Here is a 27,867-nt window from a genome sequence, read left to right as displayed (position 1 = left end):
TGGCTGACATACTGACATGTGATCAGCAGAGATAGTTAGCTAACTAGCGCATGTTTTCTGGAACAGCAACAACAACAAAAAAAGTTATTTGGCTTGATGCGACAAAAAAAGGGCGATGCAGCAGAAAATGGATCAAATCTTTAAGAGCAAGGAAAGAGTTGAGGAGGCTTATTTATCAGATTTAGTTTTATTTGCTCTGATGGGGAGGTTCAGAACATCTTAGCTGTCAATGTGCACTTTGGACTTACAGTATATTTGTTTATTTATGTTATGCTACTTATTCATTTCCTTATGATTTAAAAAAGTCAGTGTTTGCGCGATCTTCAAAATATATACCATTTCACTCTGCATAATATGTCAATTGTATTTCTCTGTATGTTACTTATATCTTTATTATTTAAACAAAAAGAAAGCAAAAGTAAATGTTGACATTAACTTCCATTTTAATATACATCATGTGTTCTTAAGTAGTTAAAATTTAGATTTGGCATTTAGTATGTGAGGAAATAAAAATTAGGAGATGGAGGTTGGAGTTATTGCTGTTTTTGTTAACTTTTATTTTGCAAATCATTGAAAAAAATACAATTTTGAATGAAAAGCAGTTTTTGTATGTGTTATAAAAATAACTGTGCCAAAACAGTTTTCTTTGCATTTCAGTAGTTTTAGGAGGTTATCCCCCCCCACCCCCGCAAAAAAAAAAGAAAAGAAAAGAACAAAATAAATTTTAAAAAATTCTTGCTCCGTGGCAACCTTCATGTCGGGGAGTTCTTGCAAGAAATTCTAGCCACTTTCACCTCTGAGTATATACGAAGTGATTATTTCTGCCGTTACCGGTAATTCGCCTCCAAGCTTTATTTAGCCGTCAACACGTCACGGCAAAATAACCAATTCCCACCAGGCCAATAATATACCGATTGACTAATCAGAGCAGTTCACGGCTAAAGGGAAAAAAAAAAAAAAAAAAACGCTTTGCGAGTTGCCGGTTAAGGTAAAAATAACCACTGCCTAGTCTATTGAATTGTAGCAGCTAATTGGGGCAAAAAATAATCGATTAAACTCACCAGTAATAAAATGTTGGCTGCAAACGTAAATGTGCTTGGATTTAGGTTCCCACAGGCGAAAATAGTCCACGGAACCGTCTTCTTTTACTGTTCTTCAATTAATTGCGCTCAGCCATTTGTTTCTCTTTTTTTTTTTTTCTCACGTGGAAGAATGACGAACTTCAAATGCGGCTCCGAACTCTTCCTTGTGTGACAACCCGCAACACAGCAACTTTTAGCCATTCCGACTGAAAAAAGACGGCAAATAAGACGAAAGTTCAATGCGTTTTTTTATTATAAGTGACTCGTCTTTTACCCCATTGTCAATATGGCGACGCTTTGTTGTGGCTGGTGACGTCATTAAATGCGCGGATGTCCGACTGCCTCCCATTCAGGTTCTCCAGAAATGTTTTATTTTTTTTTTTTTTCTAGTTTGTTTTGATACAAGTAATATACCATTTTATGAATGAATGAATGTATGATAGGGGTTTTATATCACATGTATGAAAGGTTCTGCTGGATTTGTTGTATTATCTCTGGTCATGCTGGTACAGAAACCGTCACATGTTGGATTCCTTGGCAGGGTTAATAAATTCTATGAAATGTTTGAATCTGTAAAGCGAGTGAAAAATGCTGGCCAAAATATTAACACTTTAAAACCTGAGCCTGTTTTGTGAATTTGCATGTCTTGTTGCCTTTATATTTTAAAGAAAAAAATGTTCACAATGGCCTGGTTGGGTGCCTTTTTTCAGGACACATAACCTTCGTGTCCAAACTGATGTTTTCTTCACTGATCAATTATGGTCAACTTTACGATATATCATTCAACCTCTACAAATTACCACGAAACAGACCAGAAACCTTGCTAATTGTTCTACCTTATTTTTCCTCACTATAAGTCGCACCAGCCATAAAATGTCCAACGAAGAGAAAAAAACATATATACTGTATTGTCCCCAATATAAGACGGCCCTGATTATAAGACGACTCCCTCTTTTTCAAGACTCAAGTTTGAAATTAATTTTTAAACAGAAAATAATTACATTACATCTGAAACAAATGATTATAACAATATATTTGAGAGAAAAAGCATGTTATTTTGCCTCATTCAAATCTTAATATCTGAACATTTAAATATGTAAACTAAAGTGCAATCACATTTGTAAATGAATGGCTTCTAGTTTTTTTAAATGTAAATAAACCAATCTATTGTGATAAAACAACAAAATTGCAATAACTGCATTAACCATCAAAGTGAAGTCTGACGAACTGTAGTCTTGAAACATTGCAATAAAATAATGCAAACTGGTTAAACTAGTAGTTGAGATCTGTCGTGACAGAACATCGCTTCAATGATATCTGGCGCCATCTAGCGTCGTGAATGGGGAGAGTAGCTGAGATCCGTTATAACAGAACATCGCTTCAATGATATCTGGCGTCATCTAGTGTCGTGAATGGGTATAACGTCTAGACCGCGAAAATAAAACGACCCCTCTTTTTCAATCTTATTTCAATGCAAAAAACATAGTCTTATATTCGGGCCAATACGGAGTATAAGTTGAATTTTGGGAGGAAATTTACTTGATAAAAATTTACTTGATAAAATACAATACATACAGGAGAACAGATATGTCATCTTGAAAGGCAGTTTAAAATCAAAATACAATAGAGAACAACATGCTGAATAAGTGTACCGTATGATAATGTTACTTGATGCATAAACAACGAAATGCGAATGTACTGTCCTCACCAGGACGCTATGGCTCGGTCCTGGCTATACAGCGAGCTAAACTCCCAGATGACGATGCAGGAGGTCCGTTGCCTGGTATACCAGACTCACCGCTGTTCCAGCGATTGAGTCTGGCGACCGTCCGGCGGATCAAATTCCGAGGGCGGCGCAAGCCACAGCAAGCACAGCGGAGTGGAACAATCAGCGACGGGCAGACGTGACGTTGTTAAAGCGACAAGTAATTAGCGTGAGCGGAGAATGGAGAAGTTTATTCAACATGGCTAGCGCGAGCCATGTTGACTGTTGTCAATGACTTGTTTCGATGTGTTCTTGGTAATTTAAAACTGGTTTTACCGCGGATTGGAACATATTCTCGGCTCTCCCGTTCGCCATCTGTGTTGTTGTAGAGACGACTTTCGGCGCGCAAGAGTTAGGTTACTCGTTATGAACACGTCACGCAAATAAACGAATCTGATTGGACGGTTGATTTTGTACCTTGCTCGAGAGGCCGTTAATGGACTGGGTCCCAGACTCTCATTGTTTGAAAAATACAGGGAGAATAGTCTGGCTGTGCCAGGCAAGGACGTCCGTATAATTTGCCGACTTAATTTTGGCCGTCGTTATGACATCATCATTTGAAGAGTGAAACTAGAAATAGAAATAATACAAAACAATTTCGTCCTCGATACCAAACAGGTTTGCATCAACATAAATGATAATTAGCTGCAATTACAGCAATGACACAAACGGTTAGCATGCGTTCACGAGCATTAGCATATCGTTCAAACAACCACACAACTGGCTCTAAGTGTCCGATCGCAGGTGGAAAACACACAACAACAACAGAAAAGATGTTACGCACAGGTGTTGCCTCTGTAGAGATATTTTACAAGCATAAACAATGAACGTAGGTTCGCAGCCGTGTTTTTCTCTCTCTCGCTCGCTCGCTCAGGCGGACAGGCGCTGCGTACCTGTCCGTCTTCTTCTGGCGTGTGAGCGCTCTTGTTCGCGTAAACAAGTGCGAATGCGCCCCCATCTGGGTGTGAAAGCGCCACAAACTGAAAGCATGCATTTCAATATGAAAAGGTCAACAATACAATTGAACACACATTGACAAAGGCAGAACGCGAACATGGCGCAACTATTGAGTTACTCAGATAACTATAGCATAAAGAACATGCTAACATGCTAAAAAAGTTTACCAAACCATCAGTGTCACTCCAAAACAACAAAATATAATGTGAAATGATATGATAATGTGTTAATAATTTCACACATAAGTCGCTCCTGAGTATAAGTCGCACCCCCAGCTAAACTATGGGGGGGGGGGACTGCTACTTATAGTCCAGAAAATACGGTAATAGCTTTCATCTAATTTCATAAACAGCCATCTCAGTTCAAATTGAGTTGAAGTCTTTCAGTGTCAATGGCATTGAATGATGTAATAAGAATATATTCTGCACATTTTTGCCAGTAGTATATTAATGCTTTAGTTGTATCCTCTCCACCACTAGCAAAACAGCGGAATCGCTATGCGCTGAATACGACCAGAGAAGTTGAAGATCAGGATGGAGATTCAAGGTATTTTCTTCTCAAAATTGTTCATGATATTCATATGCAGTCCTTCCATCCACCCATTCGTTCCCAAACACGAAGAATGTTTGTTGCATTTTTCCGTATTTGTTTAGCTTGTTTCTTCTATTTTTTGTTTTATTTGTTTACGGTGCTCCTCCCGTTTCAGAGCGCCATCTTCGTTAACTGACAAACAGTTTGTAGAGGGGTAAGACTTTAGAATTGTCCGAAAGCACCAACTCCTCCGCTTCCATTGCCTTTTATTTTATGTAGTCCAACTGTTTAATTTGGTTTTTAATTTAACTTACTTGTGCATATTCTCAGGATAAAACAATGAGCTTTGCTTGTTTTGTTATTTCAAACTGTGATCAGAGTGGAATCGATCCAATGGTGGCATGTTGCACACTTGAAAATTGTTTGCAAAATTTGCTTTTACTCCCTACACTTAAAATAGAGCCTTTAATTGCAGCATGAATTTCCTGCAGCATGAAACTTTTATTGAACGTTTGGGTCATTATTTTTTATAGGTGTCTGCCACTTGGATATAACGGAGTGGGCACTAACAAAGGAGACTTTTTTTTCTTTTTTTGCTAATGTTACCCCTCAGCCAGAGGTGGGCTAGCCAAAAATTTTAGTCAACTAGGAGTAAAGAAGTAGTTACTTCACAATAATTTTACTCAAGTAAAAGTAGTCGTCCAAACAGTGTACTTAAGTACAAGTAAAAAAGTTCATTCATTCATTCATTCATTTTCCATGCCGCTTTTTTTATTTGGTGAAAAGAATACTCAATTAATGAGCAACATTGTGAATAACTGCTTCCGATGTTTGATTTTTTTTTTCCCCAGCACAAAGTTAGCTATAACAACTGTTATTATTAAACTGTACTATAACGTAATACATAACCGCATTAAGCCAAAGAAGAAGAAAAAACATTGATTTTCCACGAGAAAAAAATGACATAAATGAAGCATTATTTGTCCAAAGAGCATGAGTGCCCTCTGGTGGAGAATATAGTCCCTAGTTTGAGTAGTCAAGAGTAGAGCCGTGCAAAATTTCCGATTCTTAGATTATTCGCGATTCGGCCTTGGAAGATTCGAGAACGATTCACAAATATCCAAATTCCGATTATTGAATTATACCAGGTAAAGCGGAAGTAAAACACAGTCAGCGCGGTCTTTGGGACGCAATGATGAACGGACTGAGAGTAAATATCATGTTCTACTCATGCCGCTAGATAAAAAAACAATCATACCTGACTGCGGCCGACAGCCGCTACAAACAACGCCCAGTTGCTAGTTGCTACAAACATACGGCTACAGTAGATATCATATATATGTAGAACTAGATGCAAAATACAGACGACGTCGGTGTTAAAACATGTATTATTGAACAGAGATGCGAAATGACAGACTTTCCGGCGTAAGTAAACAGCCGCCATCTTAAAGCAGTAGACCTCTCTAGAACGCTCTGTTGTAGCGTACATAATTAACTTTTTATCTAAAATACTCCTAAATCGGCAGAATCTTGTCTTTAATCTATCTTTAAATAATGAAATAGTTTTAAAACTTTGACAAAAGTAGACAGGAGGGAAATTATGGAATAACGGGAGTATATTTAACAACTGTAACAGTTGATTCACAACATTAAATTAATTGAATGTTGTTTAAAGCTGCTGATACAGAATAGGGATTGGAGTTTTTTATTTACTGTTATTTTTGTATATTTGTTTACTGTTATATGTTAACTTGATACTGAAATAGTAGTTTGGTTTAGCCTGGGAGGATTTTTGAACAATTTTGTAACTAATGTATAAAACATTAAAAAAAAAAAAAAAAAAAAAAAAAGGAAGGGGGGGGGGTCCATCAATAATCGTTTTATAATCGAATCGGAGCCTCTGAATCGTAATCGAATCGTTAGGTGCCCAAAGATTCCCAGCTCTAGTCAAGAGTTCCTTCATAATTACGATTTTGAAATTAATAGGATCATATCTCTGGTTTTCCATCATCAATCGATGCTAAATAAAAACTGGAAGAGAGGTTAAAATCCGGGCTTTGGAGTCATGTGCTCAGCGCTCGATATCAAATACTTCATTTTTTATGTTGCTTTAAAGACACCACATGATTGAACAGGCTGGTGTGAAGATATAACAGCTGGTTTGCGTCTGATTGGTATAATGGAGTCATGTGATCATTGTTCCCACGTCTTATTGATGAGACTGGTAGAGCTACTGTTGGTGTTGCTGGCAAAAAAAAAAAACAAAAAAACATTAAAATCGAATAAAGAGGAAAATGTAACAACTAGTGTAGCCCAAAGTAGCAAACTAAGAGTAGCATTTTTTTCTTCACAAATCTACTGAAGTAAAAAGTATAGCTTAGTAAAACTACTCTTAGAAGTACATTTTTCTCAAAAAGTTGCAGCCTAGCTTTGCTAGTGTAATCGCTAACATGACTTTGGATACTTGATAATTCTTATCATTTTACAAATAAACCTTTTGAAATGATTAAATTTCTTTGATATATAACTTTAGCAGAGTGTACACGTTATGATCAACCACACTTAAAGTATTTCATAAAACTGCAAAATCAGATTTTTCAAAGGAGATAAAAAAATTAAAAACAAAACAAAAAAACGTACCACAGTTGAATTTCCCACCACTGGTGTGATGTAATCGCAGAAGAGTGATGTTATTCATAAATGGGGAGTTTTGTTAAAGGGACACACACAACAGAGTGGACAGTGACTCTGGGGACAAACAGAAAACATTATTATTATTATTATTGTATAGTACTTTTTTTTTTTTTTTTTAATGGCGTTTCAATGGCGTTTCTTCGGCGGGCCACACAGCCCAAACCGTTTGAACGACCGTCACTGTTCAAATATCAAAAGGAGCAGGATTTTCGTGTGAGGCAGGCAATTTTTTAAATGACCCCCCAAAAATATCTGCTGGAGGGGGGGGGGGGGGTTACAAATGCATCTAGTCCTACAATTTTTTTTTTTTTTTTTTTTTTTTGACCAAATCGCATAATTTAAACATAAAAAATTCCAGGATGGTAAGGGGCAGAAAAGTTGTATACAGAATTTGGCAAAAAACATACGGTTCCCCCAAAATTTGCCAAAAACTGTCCATTCATTTCCAATTGGATGCCATTGACAGCCATGTACATCCAAAATTCCCATTAATTTTCAATGGCAGGAAAACATAGGTCCTTGTGATTTTTGACCATTTACCATGGCAGCACATTGACATTCTACTGGCACCCAAGTAAGTCGATGCCATTGACTGTCATGCATGTCCATGCCACCGACGGAAATGTACGTCCAAATTTCCCATTCATTTCAGTGGTAAAAAAAACAAAACCTATGTGTTTGTGAGTTTTGACCAAAAACTTACCATTACAGCCCATTGACACCCAAGTAGGTCGATGCCATTGACAGCCATGTAACAGGACGTGTCCCCGAAATGTCTCCCAATCAACAGGAAGTGACCTGATAGATCTGTATCTACCACAGCAAAGCCCTATCGTAATTTCTCCAGAAATTGCAGTTTCTAGTTAAATAATATATTTTAATTTAAAAACAACACATGATTAAAGGTAGTTTATCCAGGATAATAAAATTAGAACAATTATTTTTGATTTTTTTCCTACTTATATTAGTTATTCTATAGACTGAATTTGAATGAAACACACTAGGGACACAGCAAAATTCCATTACAAACTTATACCAGAAGTCAATTTAATTTACAACAAATAGAATTTAGGAGCCTGTACCATTGAATTTATTAATTGATAACACACAAACAAATAAGTTGAATGAGTATTTGACCCATTCTAGTGAAAATACTGCTTAATTTATACTGAGAACACAAATGGGACTCTATAAAAAATATGACCGGTTTAGAAACACATATATTTAAACGTGGAATTTTAATTAAATATAAATGAAATAAAATTAACTGGAAGATGATGTTTCAATTATAACCTCTCCAAAATTCTGTCTGTCAAACGATTGTTTTCTTCTTGTTGTTGTTGTGTTTTCTATTGGTTAAACACCATTTCATACATTTAGGTTCTCCGACAGCATCCTGGCCACAATCCTGGCCACCAAGTCGGACATGTGCGGCAAGCAGTTTGAGCTGAAGATCGACAACGTACGCTTTGTGGGCCACCCGACTCTGCTGCAGCATCCTCCCGTTATTCAGGTCAAATAAACACTCAATTTTTACCGCAAGTTTGGTTTGTTGAGCACTTTCAGCGGCAGCCAATGAGTTATTTTATAAAATAGTATTCAAGCGTTTAGAACAGTAGGACAGTTGTGTATGTCTCCTAAGTGTGTGCTAACATACCAAAGTTACTCTGTAGTAATTTTTAGAGCAACTCAGGTTCATTTATTACTGTCAATGATAGCGAATGGAGTATGTTGACAGAAACATGCCAAAAATAAACAGGCATGAAAATCTCTCACCTTTTGGTGAAATTCGCCATTTTGAAGTCAAAAAGGGTGACCTACGTGAATTGTGTAGATCTGAGGAGAACATTTGTAAGGGGGGGAGGGTTGTCGGACGCTTAGTATGCAAGCGGGGAAGCGGCACAAAGCCAAAAAAATGCACCAGAGTGGCCAAAACATTGACTTATTTGAACGAAACAAAGGAGGGTACACTATTGTGTCCTGTCTCTTCAATGCCACGCTTGGCTGCACGTCGGCCATCAACGAACACCTAAAGTGCCGTCACCCAGTTGTAATTTTGGAAGACGACAGGAGACAATTACAAGCTGGCAGATTGTAAGTCCATCTAACTAACTAACGACATGTTTTATTGACGTTGCTAAGCCTGTCGTGATATGGAATGAGTCTATTTATCGCACGGTAAATAAAAATGAGGGCGGTAATTTTGCCGGCAGTGTTTTATTGCCGCGCGCGCATACATTTGTGAGTGCGTGCTGATGCCACATTAGACTCCAGTTCCTTTAACAGATGTTTATTGGTCATCAACACGCCATAGAATTAAAGTTCAGACATACAAACCAAGGACACACATCTTTATTAAACACGGTACATGTTAGCATTGCTACATTGAGGCTAATGGGGGAAAAAGTAGGGGTGCACGATATCCATTTTTTGAAACCGATACCGATATCAATAATTTCCTGCTCCTCAAGACCGATATGATAACAGATAATATGTATATAATTTTTAAATGTATATTCATCTGAGTTTTTGAACACCTGTGAGTAAAAAATATTAGTGGTGGATTCAGCATAGATTTGCCTTTGACCTAAGAAGATTTTTCATGATGACATGAACATAATTATGATGAACTAAAACAAAGACAAGAACAGTTTTGACTTCTAATGAAGTGCATTTTTTTCAAGTAAATATAATTTGAGTCAATCACAATCAGTCAATGTCATTGAAGATGTGTTCCCTGAACAATGAGCACTGAACTAAAACATAATCCCAACAGGTATTGTGCTTTGTCATCAGATAAAAACATCTGGTGCAACAGGAGAGGAGACTTTTGTGGTCTTGGCCCATGAAACAACTTTCTTAACCTGGCAATTATAGGAGAGCAAGCCTATCAAAAACCAAAAGGCTTATCAATAACTTACTAACTTATAACTAACACTGTAAAATGCAAACATTTGCTAATTGCCATTGTAGGGTTTATTACTCAGTGATGGAAAAATACGGCCTCTAGAACAGTAACAATACTTCACATACTGGCAAAACAGGAGTGGAAACAAACTCACACATCCCAATCCACCGTCACCGTGGCAAAAACATTATACAGTATATTATCGGGCCGATAAATAGTGTTATTGGATTTATTGGGATGACGTCATAATTCCTATTATTTGACCGATAATTATCGAACTGATAATTATCGTGCACCTCTGGAAAAAAGACAACCTACTTTAGCCTGCAATAAAACATTGGCAGTCTTCTCCAAAACGCAAATTTGCGGTTAAAAAGTGACACTTCAAACATAAAAAAATCGCTGGTTACCAGCATTTGCAAATGAAAAAAATGAGGGAAAAAAATTGATTACTGACACCACAAAAATAGCTTTTTTTTGCGGAGTGTAAAGCTTACGATTAACAATTTAGCGAACGTAGTTCCGGTGAACATTTCAAAATAAAAGCACGTCATGTTTGTCATATAAATAACGATTTCTGGAGTTATTCCCACATACTTCAGAATTCAGATTCTACACTAAGAATAGCGTTAAATTGACACCCTTGATAAAAAAATCTGATTGGTAATGAATAATTATTATATTACTATTTTATATATAGTAGTATACTATAATATTAATGCTTGATATTTTTTCAAGAATTGTTTTGAATCATGTTGGACAGGCGAAGTCAGTGTTCTGAATCTATTTGCATTCCATTCTTTTGCACTAGTTAATGCTATTAGCATTCGACCTCATTATTAATTTGTGATTTATTGTTGTTATTTACCTGTTTATTTGTACTTTTATACAGAATTTAAGTGTTCTAAAATGTTTTTGTGAAATTAATAAGCGTCAACAAAAATTTCAATGCTAAATTAGTGAAGAAAAAAAAGGGTGGGGGGGATTATTAGATTTGTCGACAAATTGTTAAAAATAGTCAGCTGACTAATCAGGAGAAAATTAGTCGTTTGGGACAGCCCTAGTTGGATAGTGTACCGGAACATATTTCCACAACACCATTCTCACCTTTTTAACCCCTGACCCATTTTCATGCCTGAATAAATGTTTTAAAATGTTTTCATTTCAGATGTCTAAGAGTGACCCTTCGCCAAAAAGGGAGATGCCCACCATGATTCTGTTCAACGTGGTGTTTGCTCTCAGGGTATGAAAAAAAATTCAAAAATCCAACTCTCATTGCAATGCTGATAACGCTGTGTTAATTTTTATTAATTTACGTACATTAAAAAGAGCTATATTGCATGTTCTTACCTTGCAATATCACCCAAAAATATTGCTGTATGTATATATATATCTGAGCTAGGTCAAATATATTAAGAATAAGGTGAATTTCTGTATGTGGGTGGAACTCAAAAGAAGGGAGGGGTGAGGGTGGGCTGTGTGTGATAATATCCAAGCCCTCTCTATCTGTGAGGGCAGAGTTGGTCGGGGGAGTAAATTTTGCATGTTAATCACGTTGCCTGTGAAGGCGCCACCTGTTTCTGCCCTTGCTGAGTCACGGTCAGCGGCCCCTCAGTTGAATGATGGCGAAGGTCTGAAAGTGCGGAGTCATGTTTTATATGGCGACAGCCAACTATCAACTTGGATGTTTGTATGCTGTCGCCATCAAATATTTTTTTAAAAAGATGTTTCATTATAAACATGTATTCAAAAAGTATGATGCTGGAATACCATTTTTAAAATCCATCAGCACAGTTGCACATTGTAAAAATGATTATTAGGGAGAGAAAAAAAATGTATATTGGGAGAGATCAAAAGAATTCACAGAATCAAAGACAAAAATCTGAAATGCACCAGTATTGGTTCTATACTGAATGCATTAGTGCTGCAACGATTAATCGAATAATTTGAGTAATTCGATTTGGGGAAAAAAAGCTTAAGCATTTAATCAGAGTGGCGTTGTAATGGTTTGTTTTGAAAGTGATTGCATTTAGTTTTATTGATTTGGATTGATACGCAGCCCTCTAGTTGCAACAGTGAATATGACATAACATGGCTGAATCCAGCTGCTCCCTGTTAAGACCAGCATAAGGTAAGTGTTTGTTTGAGCTAATATGTTTAATGCATTCGTAATTTAGTTTAATGGTATATTTATAGGAATATTTTTGTGGGAATATGTGTTTGAACGATTTGTTAAGAGCACTATATATATATAAAAAAAAAAAGAGCATTTTATAGTATTTAAGCTAGCGGACATTTGCTACGCAAGTTAGCCAATTGTTATTTTGTTGTACTTAGAGCATAATGTATTTGTTTTGGGGGCCGTTTGATGCTAAGATCAGGTAATGAGGTTTTAATTTATTATCAAATGAAAGTGCATTAAATGTTCCTAATCCAAACTAACCAGCTGATAGATTAATCGACTAATAAAATAATTGATAGCTGCAGCCCTAGTATGGATACTATTTGTACTGTATTTAGACAAGATATAACTTCTACAAAATTAATGGCACAGTTATTTAAAAGATGTACTGTCAGGTAACATACCAGCATTTCTAATGCAGCATTAATCACCAAACTATACAATAAGAAATAAAAATGCAGAAATATCTGGAATGAGTAATTAGTTAAATTACATAAAATATGAAAAAAATCCCCAAACTCATTAAAATTGTATGAAACTACATTTGAAAAATATACGTACATTTATTAAAACATAATAATCAAGTTTACAAATGCACAAATGTTATACAAAATGCATATAAAAGTCAGAAATGGCGAAAAAGCCTTTATATATATATATATATATATGTATATATATATATATATATACACACCTACAATTTGTATGTACAATATATATACTGTATAATCACAGAAAACATTCATTTTAGAGGAAGAATTATTTATTAAAAAAAAAAAAAAGCATTGCATTAGCATGAGAAAATCCATCTCTTCGCAAAAAAAACAAAATCACCAAAAAACAGAAGAAATTCTAGTCTGCAGATTAAATGAATTGTTGTCTACTTGTTTTGTGTAACTTGTATGTTCATACAGGCAAACGCTGACCCAACAATCATCAGCTGCATGCAAAACTTATCCCGCCGGATCGCCATCGCGCTGCAGCACGAGGAGCGCCGCTGCCAGTACTTGACAAGGGAAGCTAAACTCATGCTGGCCGTGCAAGATGAGATCACCACCGGGAGCGAAAGTGAGACACCAAAGCTTGTGTCACCGTTAAATTTTGTGTTGCAACGATACTAGTTTTTACTCCTGATTCCCTGACCTGTCTGTGTGGTATCAGCTGATTCAGATACTGTACCAATACAGGTAGTCCCCGGGTTACGACGGACCCGACTTGCGCGGTTTCGACTTAACAAAGCCTGCGTCTCGTGGTTTGTTTTGTGTTTAGTTTTGACTCTTGTTTTGTAATGCATGCAGGAAGCGAGTACATGTACAGACGCCCCAGCCTAGCCCAAACACGCCCACACAGAACAGCCGAGTGACAGAGGAGTCAGCCTTTAACACCTTTTGTACTGTTTATTGCACGTTTTCAATTGTGGTCAAATAATAAATTTTTTGGGACAATTATTTTGTATTTAGAGGTACTTATCTCATTCACTCCCAGCCATTTTCACCGGTGCAACCCCCTTCGCCCCTTTTACTGGATTTTGACTGATTTTGTAAGGCCCACAGAATATTCTGTTCTATTGCTATATAAACATGGAACCCACCAAAAGAAAGATTAGACTCTCTTCTTTCAGCTGGAGAAAAAAAAAGTTAGTTCATATCTTTTTCCATTCTTTAGAAAGCAGCATTAGAAGATAGCTTAGTTTGAGCAATTTTCCAATTTCTAATGAAAAAACTGAGAAATTGAGCTTTTTGTAAAAGCATACATTTCAAACATAACTTTGACTTTAACACAGCTTAGTCGCGGGACACTGGAGGGTGCGGGGGACGTGAGCGGCCGAGCACAGCGGCGCGGGCTCTGCTCAACGTGCAGCACGGACTCAACGGCATCATTCGCTGCACTTGTGGTCCCGATCGTTCTGTTCGGTCGTCCTGCGCCTGGCATCCCGGGCGTCCTCCCGGTCGTTCTGCTCGGACTTCCCGCGCCTGGCGTCCTGGTCATCCATTCGGTCGTCTTCTGCCAGCAGCCCGGCCGTTCGTTCCGTTGAATCAGGTTGCGGGTCTTACCAAATGCGCTACTGCCCTCCAGTGGCCAGTTTTATAGCTTTAAAATGGATTTTCAGCCTTATGCTTTGGAGCAAAGTTGCATCAGAACCTAGAGTTGTCTCTTGTGAAAAAAAATGTAAAAGACGTACAGTATAAATATGTTTTTGGGACACTGAAACAATTAAAAATAATACGTATTTATACGTTTTTGGGAGCAAATGAGTTAGTTAATTCTGATTTATGCGGAAATTGGGGTAACATCGCCAGCCTAGGAATGTAACTCGTTTGAAACCTGGGGACTACATGTATACCTTTTGTGGTCCACAACACTCCCGGAAACGGCAGAAGAGAAAGTACCGTAAAAAAGAGTACTGTAACATGTTTGTTTTGATTTGAACAAAAGTTCCAAACAATCTTTTTTTTCTTGGTATCGGATCGGGACTCGACAGATTCTCAAAATCAGGTGATTGGGACTCGGGTGCAAAAAATATGTGATCGGGACTTCTCTAATCCAGTCAGTGTCTCACTCATGTTCTCTATGTTGTCAGCGAATCCACAGTCACCGTTTAGACAAATTCTGCCTAAATGTAAGCTGGCCAAGGACCTAAAGGAGGCGTATGACAGGTAGACACAACGTCATTTATTTCTTCCGAAGATTTTACTAACCATGTGTTTCTTCAGCTTGTGTACGACCGGTGTGGTGCGGCTGCACATTAATAACTGGCTAGAGGTGAGCTTCTGTCTTCCGCATAAGATCCACCGCATCGGCGGCAACTACATACCCCCTGAGGCCTTGGAGAGCAGCCTTAAATCTATTAGGTGCGCCATCATTTCACACTGAGTACTCCTGTGTTAACACATTATCTCATTGACTGCCATTGACGGTGATCTTGGACACACTATATTCACATCAGATGCCCAATAAGGGCCACACATGGCTCTTGAGCCGCAGGTTACTGTTTAAACGCTGCAAAAACAAAATACATCAAAAGTACACAAATACAAAAAAACTAATGAAAGCCAAATAAAAAATAGAAAATATTAAAAACTACAATATTATTACAGATGCACATACAGTATATAATAATCTAAGGCGGCATGATAAAATGATACAATTAAATACAAAAACATTTTAGTTACCAAATTAAAAAATTTTTTTTTTTTTCATATCTATGAATAATATACTACTTATAGACAGCACATATAAAAATATAGAAACATTATAATCTTCAAATATTGGTGCATCTTTTATATATTTTTGCATTGACTGCCAAATATTTTCATGCATGTTTAATTTTGCTTAAGACTGAGTGCACCATTTTGTTTGACTGTTTTCTATATAGATATTACACTACAGTATATTTTATATTATACAATACAAAATATTACGTGCTAGAGAGAAAATTATTTTCTGATGAGTCAAAATTTCATAGATATTTTATGAATACATCACTATTATTAAATCATGCACACCCTTTATTAATATCCTATATTTCAATCGTGTGTGTGGTTAGTGGCCCCTTTATGTCATTTCTGAACTTCTTTGACCCCTTTATGTCATGTCTGAACTTCCCTGATAACACGCTAAGTCGTTTGAGGACACAACGTGTTGACTAAGATCTACTGCCTCCTGTCGTTAGACCTCTCTCATTACGTTCGCCAAGAATTCTGTTTTTCAATTGACAGTTTGGACACAAAATGTGTCACAAAGTAATGGCTGCAGCTATCGATTATTTAAATTAGGGCTGTCCCAAACGACTAATTTTCTCCCGATTAGTCAGCCGACTATTTTTACGATTAGTCGACTAATCTAATAATTAAAAAAAAAAAAAAGTTTTTTGTTTTTTTTTTACTAATTTGGCAATTAAATTTTTGTAGACACTTATCAATTCACAAAAACATTTTGTAACCCTAAAATTATTTATTAAAGTACAAATAAAAACGTAAATAACAATAATAAATCACAAAAAAACAATGAGTTCAAATGCTGATAGAATTAACTAGTGCAAAAGAATGGAATGTAAACGGATTCAGAACACTGAATTCGCCTTTCCAACATGATTCAAAACAATTCTTAAAACACCTGGCATTAATATTATAGTATAGTACTATATATAATAGTATTATAATAATTATTCATTGCCAATCAGATTTTTCATAAAGGGTGTCATTTTAAAGGTATTCTTAGTGCAGAATCTGAATTCTGAAATATGTGGGATTAACTTCAGAAATCGTTATTTATATGACGAACATGACATGCTTTTATTTTGAAATGTTCACCGGAAGTATGTTTGCTTAACAGCTAACTTCAGCTTTACACTCCGCAAAAAAGCACTTTCTGTCATTGCATGTTGTGTCAGTGATCGATTTTTTGTTTTTTTTTTTTTGTTTGTTTTTTTTTTTTGTTAGCAAATGCTGTTAACCAGCGTTTTTTCATGTTTGAAGTGTCACCTTTTAACCACAACTTGGCTTTCACGAGACGACTGCCAATGTTTTATAGCAGGCTAAAGTTGCCTTTTTTCCCCCCATTCACCTCAGTGTAGCAGTGCTAACGTTACAGTGTTTAATATAGATGTTTTCTTATTTGGTATGTCTAAACTTTAATCCTACAGCGTGTTGTTAAGCGAAAGGAACTAGAGTGTCATATGCCATCAGCACGCACGCACCAATGTATGCACGCACGCACGCGCGCAGCATAAAACGTTGCCGTGAAAATTACCGCCCTCATTTTTATTTGCCGTGCGATAAATGGACTGCATATCGCGACAGGCTTAGCAACTTCAATAAAACAAGTCGTTAGTTAGTTAGATGGACTTACAAACTGGGTGACGCCGCTTTAGGAGTTTATTCACGGACGACGTACAGCCAAGCTTTGCATTGAAGAGACAGGACACAAGAGTGTACCGTTCTTTGTTTCTTTGAAATAAGTCAATGTTTTGGACACTCTGGCGCGCTTTTTCGGCCTTGTGCCGCTTTCCCCGCTTGCATACAGAGCGTCCGACATTTTGAACTTTCCACGCATATATTTTTTTAACCCTTCATTAACCGTCGACGGGATGTTGAAATATGTTTTTTTAATAAGATCTAGAAGTTTTTTTAGTGAAAGCAGTGAATTTTGTAGTCACATCTGAGATGCAATTGTTGGCTGTTTTCAACAATGTAAAGACATTGATATACTGATAATGGTTCAATATTGGATTAAATGTGTTTTTTTCCTCGTGTGTATTTATAATTGCTCTTTACCTAAAAAAATATATATATATATATATTTTATCCGATTACTCGATTAATTGATAGAATTTCAGTCGATTACTCGATTACTAAAATATTCGATAGCTGCAGCCGTATACTTTGTATCCCAAAAGGTTATCGATATGCTCCTGCCAAGAATCCATATATCGTTTTTAAAAGGTGTCACTGTTTAAAAAAAAAAGGAAGGAACCAACAAATTGCAAACAAAATCTTTTAGCTGAATGGCTGCCATTGATGGCGCTAGACGTCCAATCCATTTAGATTGGGAGGGGCGACTGAACATTCGCTCAATGGAAACCAAAGCATTCGCAGCCAGTCTTTCCAATTTTCGGGGCATTTACAGGTCACTTTCTGTTCATTTTAGGGCATTTACAGGTCACTTCCTGTTGAGTTCGATTCACTGTGTATTCATTTAGTATTGATCACTTAAGTTATATGACCAGTAGAACTCAGAAAGTTATGTTCAATGGGTGCTTCTCAAATGCACAACAAATACATTACGGAATTCCGCAAGGTTCTTCACTGGGGCCGCTGCTCTTCTCTATTTTTACAAACGACCTCCTACTTGTTTGTAAAAATGCAAGCGTGTGTATGTTTGCTGATGACTCAACACTCTATAAATCTGCCAAAACAGTGGAGGAAATCACCTCAGCCCTTAACCAAGAGCTACAGTTGGTGTTCACTTGAATCACCAACAACAAAATGGTTCTGAACATATCAAAAACTAAGAGTATTATTTTTGGGACGAAACATTCATTAAGATCCAAACTTCAGTTAAACCTTGTACTAAACAATGTGGTTGTAGAGCAGGTACAAGAAACCAAGCTCCTAGGGATAACTTTAGACTGCAATTTATCATGGTCAACACACATTGATTTGTTAGTGCAAAAGATGGGTAGGAATATATCAGTCGTAAAAAAAATGTTCACCTTTTTAACACCTCAGTTGATAAAACAGGTCTTGCAGACCCTTGTATTGTCACACCTGTCCTGGACTACTATTCGGTGGTCTGGCCAGGTACAACAAAGACGAACCTACAGAGACTCCAACAAGTACAAAACAGAGCAGCCAGGCTTGCACTTAAAAGCAGCCAGAGAGCCAACACAGACAACATGCATGACAAACTGTCTTGGCTTAAAGTTGATTCAAGGCTGCGAGTATCTCTTCTCTCTTTTCTGAAAAACATCATGACATTGAGCAAACCAGGCAGTTTGTTTAAGCATTACACTCTGAGCTCAACTCTGCACTCATACCCAACCAGACATGCTATTAGCGGTAACTATACCATACCTATTAGAGCTGGGAATCTTTGGGCACCTAACGATTCGATTACGATTCAGAGGCTCCGATTCGATTATAAAACGATTATTGATGCACCCCCCCCCCCTTTTTTTTTTTTTTTTTTTTAATTAAATGTTTTGTACATTAGTTCCAAAATTGTTCAAAAATCCTCTCAGGCTAAACCAAACTACTATTTCAGTATCAAGTTAACATATAGCAGTAAACAAATATACAAAAATAACAGTAAATAAACTCCAGTCCCCATTCTGTAACAGCAGCTTTAAACTACATTCAATTAATTTAATGTTGTGAATCAACCGTTAAAGTTGTTAAAATTGCTCCCGTTATTCCATAATTTCCCTTTTGTCTACTTTCGACATGTGAAAGTTTTAAAACTATTTTAAAGATAGATTCAAGTCAATATTTTACCGATTTAGGAGTATTTTAGATAAAAAGTTAATTAGGTTTGCTTGGAAGGTTCGCTACAACAGCCTTGCAGGGAAGTGTACTGCTTTAAGATGGCGGCCGTTTACTAACGCCCGCATCTAGCTTTTTGTAGATGTGCTGCTCACGCTACCGAATCAATGGTGCATCTAGTCCTATATAAATGATATCTACCATTACATTATGTGGATGACGTACTTTGTAGCAGCTTTTCGGCAGCAGTCAGGTATGTTGTTGTGTTTTTTTATCTCGTGGCATGAGTTGAGCTAGAGCCGTGAGTTGAGCATTGGCATTACCCGAGGGGCCGGGTAATGAGAAGCATGATGTTTAGCTACTCTCGCTGCGTTCTTCCTCGTTGCGCCCCAAAGACCGCGCGGCGCGCTGAGTGTGTTGTACTTCCGCTTTACTTGGCATATTTCAATAATCGGAATTTGTATGTTTGTGAATCGTTCTCGAATCTTCCACGGCCGAATCGCGAATAATCTAAGAATCGGAAATTTTGCACACCTCTAATACCTATCATGAAAACTAACTTAAAACAACGTGCGATTCTATGTAGAGCTATGATTGAATGGAATGCCCTCCCAGACCAAATTTTAAAAACTCAAAATAAAGCTAATTGCAAGAAACAAATAAAGCAGTACTTTAGGGTAAACTGTATTTGATCACTACTGATGTAATTTGTAATGTAAGCCTCTTTCTTGTTGTCGACTTATATATTACCTCTTATATTGTCTATTTACCTCCTTACTAACTTTCTTCTGTCTTTATGTTAGTATGTTGAATTATGTTTTAGTGTGTACATTTTTCAAGATAAAAATTCTTTCTTTTATATACAGTATAGCCTATGTTGATTAGTATGTTGATGTTTTGTCTGTTTTATGTTTTGTGTGGACCCCAGGAAGAGTAGCGGATGTTTTCATCAGCTAATGGGGATCCTAATAAAAATACAAATACAAAATACTTCCGGTTCTGTAACCCAAAATCAACAGGAAGAGTAAAATATTGTAGAATGATTTCACCACCCATGCATCGATAATCGTTGCAGGATGTGTGTTGTCTTCCAGGCCGTATCACGCGCTGCTACTACTGGAAAGCGAGAAGGCGCTGCTGGGCCAGCTTCCAGTGGACTGCTCGCCCGCCATGATGCGCCTCATCAAGACTTGCTCGGCAGTTAAGAACCTGCAGCAGCTGGCTCAAGACACCGACCTAGCGCTGCTTCAGGTTGGGCTGCTCTTAAAAGGAACTTAAGACGAAAATGCAACAGTTTCTTTTACATGATATTTACGTGATATTTTCATACTGTACGTGGAGTACATCAGCTTGCATCGTGGCAGTGTTTGGTTCGTGTCACTCATGTTAGGTGTGCTGCGCCTCTCCCTCACTCTCCTCACCGGTGTTTAGGATGTGTTTCAAGTTAGGCTGCGCTCCATCTTGCTTGCTTGGAAACACATGGTATGATTTGTTTTTTTATCTTGGCAAGAGACAATATGCAATGCTGCTTTAGCCTTTAAAGGGAACCTCGGACTTAAAGACTTGTAGGCTCTAATAAGCCACAATTGTTGTCTTTTACTTACATACAGTTTGTTATTAGAAACACATTGATTTAAAGTGCGTATGACAGGTTAAAAAGATCTCAAATAGCATTATTATGAGAAAAATCATATTTTGAGACGATTTGACCATATACAACAATTGCCAAAGCGCAGAAATTACGAGAAATTGACGAGAAATTAGTGTTTTAATCCGCTGTCTAGCCACGCCTACCGTTATAGGGCTCTAGCGTCCCCAACAGGTGACGTCAGTGGGAGAATGGTTTCATCTGATTTAGTATGCAGCCCATTGAGGGGAATTATTCATAATGAGGAAGATGCGACGAAGAGAGCCGTAAAATGTCATTGTTTCAGTCTCTCTACTCCAATATTTTTAAAGGATATTCTTTTTTCGAAGTATTTTTCCCAATTGCTAAATAAATGTTATAGTCATGACAAATAACAATCTTGTGCTAAGTGGAATATGAAATAATAAAAATGGCAAAATTACTCCATAATGGTCAAAACTGTCGACTTCGGCTTTACTGTCGAACCTCCCGAACGCTATATTATCCCGTCGTGGTTAGTCAGGCTTTTGACATTTCCCTGCCCCCCAGCTTCGGAGAATGTAAAGAAACCATGAGGCGTGACAGATAGCCGACATGCTCACCTGAACCGAGTGACTTCTCAAAGTCTTATTTTCGCTCTTGCAAGCAAAAAATCCCACAAAACTAGCCCGGATCATGTCACACTGCCGCGGGTGTGTCGATTGTCTTTGCCGATCGGCAACCCGCCCGGCGGAGAGCAAATTACAGCTCGTTCCCCTGCTAGTATGTACAGGAGAACTCGCCGGGGAAGCAGCTGGAGAGTACCGCCGGACAAACCGGCCGATGTCGGGGAAACGCGTAGCTGCCACATGGTCAACACGAATATAATGAAAAATAATGCTTTACTTCATGGCGACGACTTACACAAACAGCGGCGGTTGTTGTGCAGCTAACATGACAGACAGAATGTGTCTTAGGAGATCTTTTCTACCTGCCCATCCTTGATGAAACGTAAGCAAATAGTCCTTTATTTAAAGAAAGTTTGTAGTGTTTACTTTGAAATCTCTGTATCCGCAGCTATTTTTAACACAAAGTTGCAATTTCTGATCGGGTGAGAAATTTGACAGAACACCGGCACATGAAGAGGGCAATAAACCAAGTATAGTGCTCTCCCGGCGGGGGGATGTGCGACAAGCCGCCGGTGTCGTCGTCTGAGTGGAGAAGGAGCATGTCAGCCACAAAATGCAGGCCACCTACGTATTAAAATGATCCCAGTATTTGACATAATGCAAAACACGATTTTTACTCACTTCCTCCTAAATCCAATGGTCCCACAGTAGTCGGGCTTGTTTTGGCCAATATCCACCAGTGAATGGGAACCTTTTGAAACCCCAAAAAGGCTCACGCCTCTCCCTGGTGCAGCAAAATTTTTCTGCAACCGTTTGGCTGGCGTGATCCGAAAATAAACGAATAAATCTGCAAAATCCGCTGAATCCCTAGTCCTTCTCATACAACAGTACGGCTGGATAGTAAGAGGACTCCTTCTACCGTACACGTCACAGGGCGCTCTTTCTCAACTCGAGACTGGAGCCGGAATTCACTCATTTTCATGGCGTGGGATTAAAAAAACTAAATAAATATAGCGATCGCATCCACACACATCCAAGCGGTCCATTTAATTCAGGAGCATAAAATACAGCAGAAAATATGAGAAAAAAAATGCTTTTTGCTGTCACTTTAAAAGTTTAATATTTAGTATATGTTTTGACATACAGAGGGCGTCATGTTTTATGGACGCTCGGGGTGAGGACGTAGATTATCACTGTCACTCGACGAATACTACCGGGTTACTGTAATTCCTTCAACGCAACGAGACGTCTAGCATGTACGCTCATCGGTTAAAAGCAGCGAGTTCTTACTATTTGGTTTTATTCAGTCTTTTAGTACCTTTTCATTGCCTCAAAATACTTTTTGCATGTGTTTCCCTCTCATACTTTTAAGCATGGTGTTTTCTTGTGTTAGCTTTAAAGCAGATTGTTTGACATTAGTCAAGTAGGATGGTTAAACCACACTTATTTGATATTACTACGTTTAAGTATTTTCTCAAGGCATCTTAAGCATGTTCTGTCTGTATGCATCTAAAGTAAACAAGCTGAAAGCGCACAGTAGTACTTTGGGTATCAAATTCGACAGTGCTGTCATGCTAATTAATGTTCCTCTCGGGTTCAAATTGAAAGGGTTGAACAGATGACATGTTTATGTCGCTAGAGTCATACTCTGGAAGCCCGGCAGTGTGACCATGTGACGTCACCGCCCTGCGACGTCAACAATAATGCCGACCTACTAGTTGAACTAATTCTACAAACTGTATAAAAACGAAAACATCAAGAGGGATTTCAATATCAAATTATTTTAACTCATAATGTTTATCTTTTAAGAACTACAAGTCTTTCCATCCGTGGATCCCTTTAACACATCTTCTTGTCAGATGTAAAATATTGTAATTCAACATAATTGTATAAGTCGCACCTGAGTATAAGGCTTAGCCAACGTATGAGGAAAAAGTACGTTACACCACAGGATGGATGAAAGCAGAAAACACAAAAATGACAATTTTGTTTCATATGTTGTTGTTTAATTTGTAAACAAGTGGCTTTTTTGCCAGATCTTTCAAATTGCAGCACACCTGGTTTACTGGGGCAAGGCCATCATCATCTACCCTCTGTGTGAGAACAACGTCTACATGCTGTCTCCTCACGCCAACCTCTACCTGTGAGTCGCACTTGATGCCACCTCCACAGATACAAGCCAATGAAATGTGACCTCTCCACTTTTTGTCAGGTACTCGCCTCAAGCTGAGCAGTTTGCGCAGCAGTTTCCCGGTCACGACCTTCCTTCCATGTTGGCCAAATTCTCCCTACCTGTCTCGTTGGCCGAGTTCAGGAACCCTCTGGAAGCTCCTGCGCAGGAGGTACGACTAATTTCCGAAGTCATTTAGTTTTAAAATGTCGAGTAAGAACTAAGAAAACTAACTTTTTAGGAGCAAATCTGCTTTGCCTTATTGTTGATTCTGAATTGGCATCAATTGCACCCTCTGCTGGTTGTTGACAAGCATTGCAGTTTAGTACACGTCAACTTGAACCAAATTTTAACTAGAAAATACAATTTCTGAAGAAATTGCATGGGGATGTTTTGATCTTGGGGCATTTTTGGGTAATTTCCTTGTTAACTAATTGGCCAGCGCTGTGCGTCCAATTCATTTTGACTGAATTGGACGTTTATGGCTGTAGTTCTGGGCTGATTCCTCACCTTTCTTAGGATCATTGAGACCTCCCATGAGGTGATATCTTACATGGGGCTCCACTCTGATTGAGATTGACTGTCATGTTTAGCTTCTTCCATTTTCTAATGATTGCTCCAACACCAAGCTGTAATTGCAGTTTTGTCTCTGGTGTCTTTGGACAGCTCTTCCTTGACCATGTTGCAAGATTGAGTCTGACTGATTGTATGGGGTGGACAGGTGTCTTTATTCTGCTACCGACCTCAAACAATTGCATCTGATTTAGGATATTACATGGAATAGAGCTGGACTTTTAGTGGCGGACTAACAGGTCTTTCAGGGTCAGAATTCTAGCTGATGGACAGGTGTTCAAATACTTATTTGGAGCTGTATCGCACAAATAAATTGTTTTTAAAAAATCATGCATTGTGATTTCTGGATTTTTTCTTTTTAGATTATCTCTCTCAGAGTGTACATGCACCTATGATGAAAATTTCAGACTCCTCCATGATTTCTAAGTAGGAGAACTTAGAACAAAACAACAGGGTGTACAAATACTTATTTTCTTCACTGTATGTCCCTAACAGGCTCAGTTGATCCAGATGGTTGTGTGGATGCTTCAGCGGCGCCTGCTTATCCAGCTACACACATACGTCTGCCTCATGGTGCCCCCTGCTGAGGAAGAGCCCGCTTACAGGGACGACGACTTTCCGTCGGCCACCCGGGTTGGGGGCGGCCGCGGTCTCAGCACTCCGAGCGCGCTCAGCTTCGGCTCCCCAAGTAAGCTTGAGCTTTATTTTTTGCAGAATAGCGTGCATGAATGTGGTGGACAAACCTGACCGTGTGACCTCACGTGCAGCCAGCAGCGACGACATGACCCTGACCAGCCCCAGCATGGACAATTCCAGCGCCGAGTTGGCCCCAGGTTGCGACGACTCACCACTGAACAAAAGGATATTGTTGACCGAGACGCTGCTGGCCAGCCTGTCGGACCACGAGAGACAGTTCATCCTCAACATCCCCGCTGCGCAGAACCAGGAGGATCTCCGGATGTTTGCCAGGTCTTACATCTATTAGATCTTAGTCTCCAACTCTACTTATTTATGGAGGGCCATTATGTCTGCCGACCCGGGCTGCCGCTATTCTCAACAAATCAACAAATAATCGATTATATCAAATAAATCAACAGCTTTTTTGAAAGATAAGCGATATAAACCCAAAAGTCCTGTTTTTAAAGCCTCTTTTGACATTTTTTTTTAATCTATTTACTAAGGGTGTAACGGTACATGTACAGTGCCTTGCAAAAGTATTCGGCCCCCTTGAATCTTGCAACCTTTCGCCACATTTCAGGCCTCAAACATAAAGATATGAAATTTAATTTTTTTGTCAAGAATCAACAACCATGGGGACACAATCGTGAAGTGGAACAACATTTATTGGATAATTTAAACTTTTTTAACAAATAAAAAACTGAAAAGTGGGGCGTGCAATATTATTCGGCCCCTTTACTTTCAGTGCAGCAAACTCACTCCAGAAGTTCAGTGAGGATCTCTGAATGATCCAATGTTGTCCTAAATGACCAATGATGATAAATAGAATCCACCTGTGTGTAATCAAGTCTCCGTATAAATGCACCTGCTCTGTGATAGTCTCAGGGTTCTGTTTAAAGTGCAGAGAGCATTATGAAAACCAAGGAACACACCAGGCAGGTCCGAGATACTGTTGTGGAGAAGTTTAAAGCCGGATTTGGATACAAAAAGATTTCCCAAGCTTTAAACATCTCAAGGAGCACTGTGCAAGCCATCATATTGAAATGGAAGGAGCATCAGTCCACTGCAAATCTACCAAGACCCGGCCGTCCTTCCAAACTTTCTTCTCAAACAAGGAGAAAACTGATCAGAGATGCAGCCAAGAGGCCCATGATCACTCTGGATGAACTGCAGAGATCTACAGCTGAGGTGGGAGAGTCTGTCCATAGGACAACAATCAGTCGTACACTGCACAAATCTGGCCTTTATGGAAGAGTGGCAAGAAGAAAGCCATTTCTCAAAGATATCCATAAAAAGTCTCGTTTAAAGTTTGCCACAAGCCACCTTGGAAGACACACCAAACATGTGGAAGAAGGTGCTCTGGTCAGATGAAACCAAAATTGAACTTTTTGGCCACAATGCAAAACGATATGTTTGGCGTAAAAGCAACACAGCTCATCACCCTGAACACACCATCCCCACTGTCAAACATGGTGGTGGCAGCATCATGGTTTGGGCCTGCTTTTCTTCAGCAGGGACAGGGAAGATGGTTAAAATTGACGGGAAGATGGATGCAGCCAAATACAGGAACATTCTGGAAGAAAACCTGTTGGTATCTGCACAAGACCTGAGACTGGGACGGAGATTTATCTTCCAACAGGACAATGATCCAAAACATAAAGCCAAATCTACAATGGAATGGTTCAAAAATAAACGTATCCAGGTGTTAGAATGGCCAAGTCAAAGTCCAGACCTGAATCCAATCGAGAATCTGTGGAAAGAGCTGAAGACTGCTGTTCACAAACACTCTCCATCCAACCTCACTGAGCTCGAGCTGTTTTGCAAGGAAGAATAGGCAAGAATGTCAGTCTCTCGATGTGGAAAACTGATAGAAACATACCCCAAGCGACTTGCAGCTGTAATTGGAGCAAAAGGTGGCGCTATTATTAACGCAAGGGGGCCGAATAATATTGCACGCCCCACTTTTCAGTTTTTTATTTGTTAAAAAAGTTTAAATTATCCAATAAATTTTGTTCCACTTCACAATTGTGTCCCACTTGTTGTTGATTCTTGACAAAAAATTAAAATTTTATATCTTTATGTTTGAAGCCTGAAATATGGCGAAAGGTTGCAAGGTTCAAGGGGGCCGAATACTTTTGCAAGGCAATGTATTTGTATTGAACCGTTTCGGTACGTGGAGCTCTGTTCGGAACGGAGGCGTACCGAACGAGTTTCTGACGTAATGTAACCCTTACTTTTCGAGGCTGTGAGTCGATCGGGTTACAGTTACTTTGTGTAGATTATATTTACTCCGTCTTCTCTACTATAATGAGGACCAACACGGTAGGACAGTATAACCCAGAAACGTGAACGGCGCGACAACGTGGCCGCCACGAGAACGCAGTGAAACGCGGGCGTTAAAGTCAATCAGCCATTAGACGCGTCGCAGAAGCGTCTCAACACGACGCACGCGAAAAGAATGGCAGAGTTAATATTTGACGCGAGACGCAACCCTCCTGCGTCAATACTACTACTGGTAGCTAGAATCCGGCAGACCGGAAGTCACTCGTGTAAAAATACGGTGGATCCGGTCGATTTTCAAACTTATATGCAATCGTAACCCACGTTTTGAGTCCATCAGATCTTTGGGTGGTAGATCGGGGCACAGTTGATTTGTCTTTGTTGATTTACTGCTGTCTTCTCTGCTATAATACTAACCAACGCAGCCCCGTGTTCAATACAAAACCCTCCTACCACAACAAAACCAGTAGGAACTAATATTCACACAGGAACTAAAGTTATACAACATAAAATATACAATATAAATGAATACTACATCACATTGGTAAAATATAAACACATAATAAAATAAATAATAGCCCGTTTAAATAAATTGAAATGAGCTAAAACACCTGTAATTAAATAAGAATAACACACACATCCTGCTTACACAATTAAATGTATTAATTTCTGTGTGGCGCTTTAACTTGAGAAAATCCACCAATAAAGCTTTTGAAAACCGTTCATAAGAAAAAAAAATGATTCATTGAGGCATTTCATTTCTAAAATACATGTTAAAATCTTTGTCATTGGGATTGCTTTTCTCTTTAGCACAGGACTTCTTTTTTCG

At 38.4% G+C, this 27,867-nt stretch overlaps 1 protein-coding gene across 2 annotated transcripts in view; it reads left to right on the top strand.

Moving 5' to 3' along the window:
• nprl3 (NPR3-like, GATOR1 complex subunit) overlaps nucleotides 1-27,867 on the top strand; it is a 39,528-nt gene that overhangs the window by 5,028 nt on the left and 6,633 nt on the right. Inside the window, exons 2-13 of one of the 2 annotated variants that reach the window (XM_057860715.1) lie at nucleotides 4,284-4,350; nucleotides 8,410-8,542; nucleotides 11,106-11,180; nucleotides 13,034-13,187; nucleotides 14,701-14,776; nucleotides 14,834-14,971; nucleotides 20,197-20,353; nucleotides 20,534-20,584; nucleotides 23,374-23,480; nucleotides 23,550-23,679; nucleotides 24,576-24,768; nucleotides 24,848-25,049. In XM_057860715.1, coding sequence (XP_057716698.1) covers nucleotides 4,284-4,350; nucleotides 8,410-8,542; nucleotides 11,106-11,180; nucleotides 13,034-13,187; nucleotides 14,701-14,776; nucleotides 14,834-14,971; nucleotides 20,197-20,353; nucleotides 20,534-20,584; nucleotides 23,374-23,480; nucleotides 23,550-23,679; nucleotides 24,576-24,768; nucleotides 24,848-25,049 — 1,483 coding nt within the window. The remainder of the gene's footprint in view (nucleotides 1-4,283; nucleotides 4,351-8,409; nucleotides 8,543-11,105; nucleotides 11,181-13,033; nucleotides 13,188-14,700; nucleotides 14,777-14,833; nucleotides 14,972-20,196; nucleotides 20,354-20,533; nucleotides 20,585-23,373; nucleotides 23,481-23,549; nucleotides 23,680-24,575; nucleotides 24,769-24,847; nucleotides 25,050-27,867) is intronic. The other variant, XM_057860716.1, reaches the window with a different exon arrangement.

Source organism: Corythoichthys intestinalis, chromosome 16 (genome assembly GCF_030265065.1).
Source record: "Corythoichthys intestinalis isolate RoL2023-P3 chromosome 16, ASM3026506v1, whole genome shotgun sequence".
Classification (NCBI taxonomy): domain Eukaryota; kingdom Metazoa; phylum Chordata; class Actinopteri; order Syngnathiformes; family Syngnathidae; genus Corythoichthys; species Corythoichthys intestinalis.
This window is presented reverse-complemented; position numbering and strand designations above follow the sequence as displayed.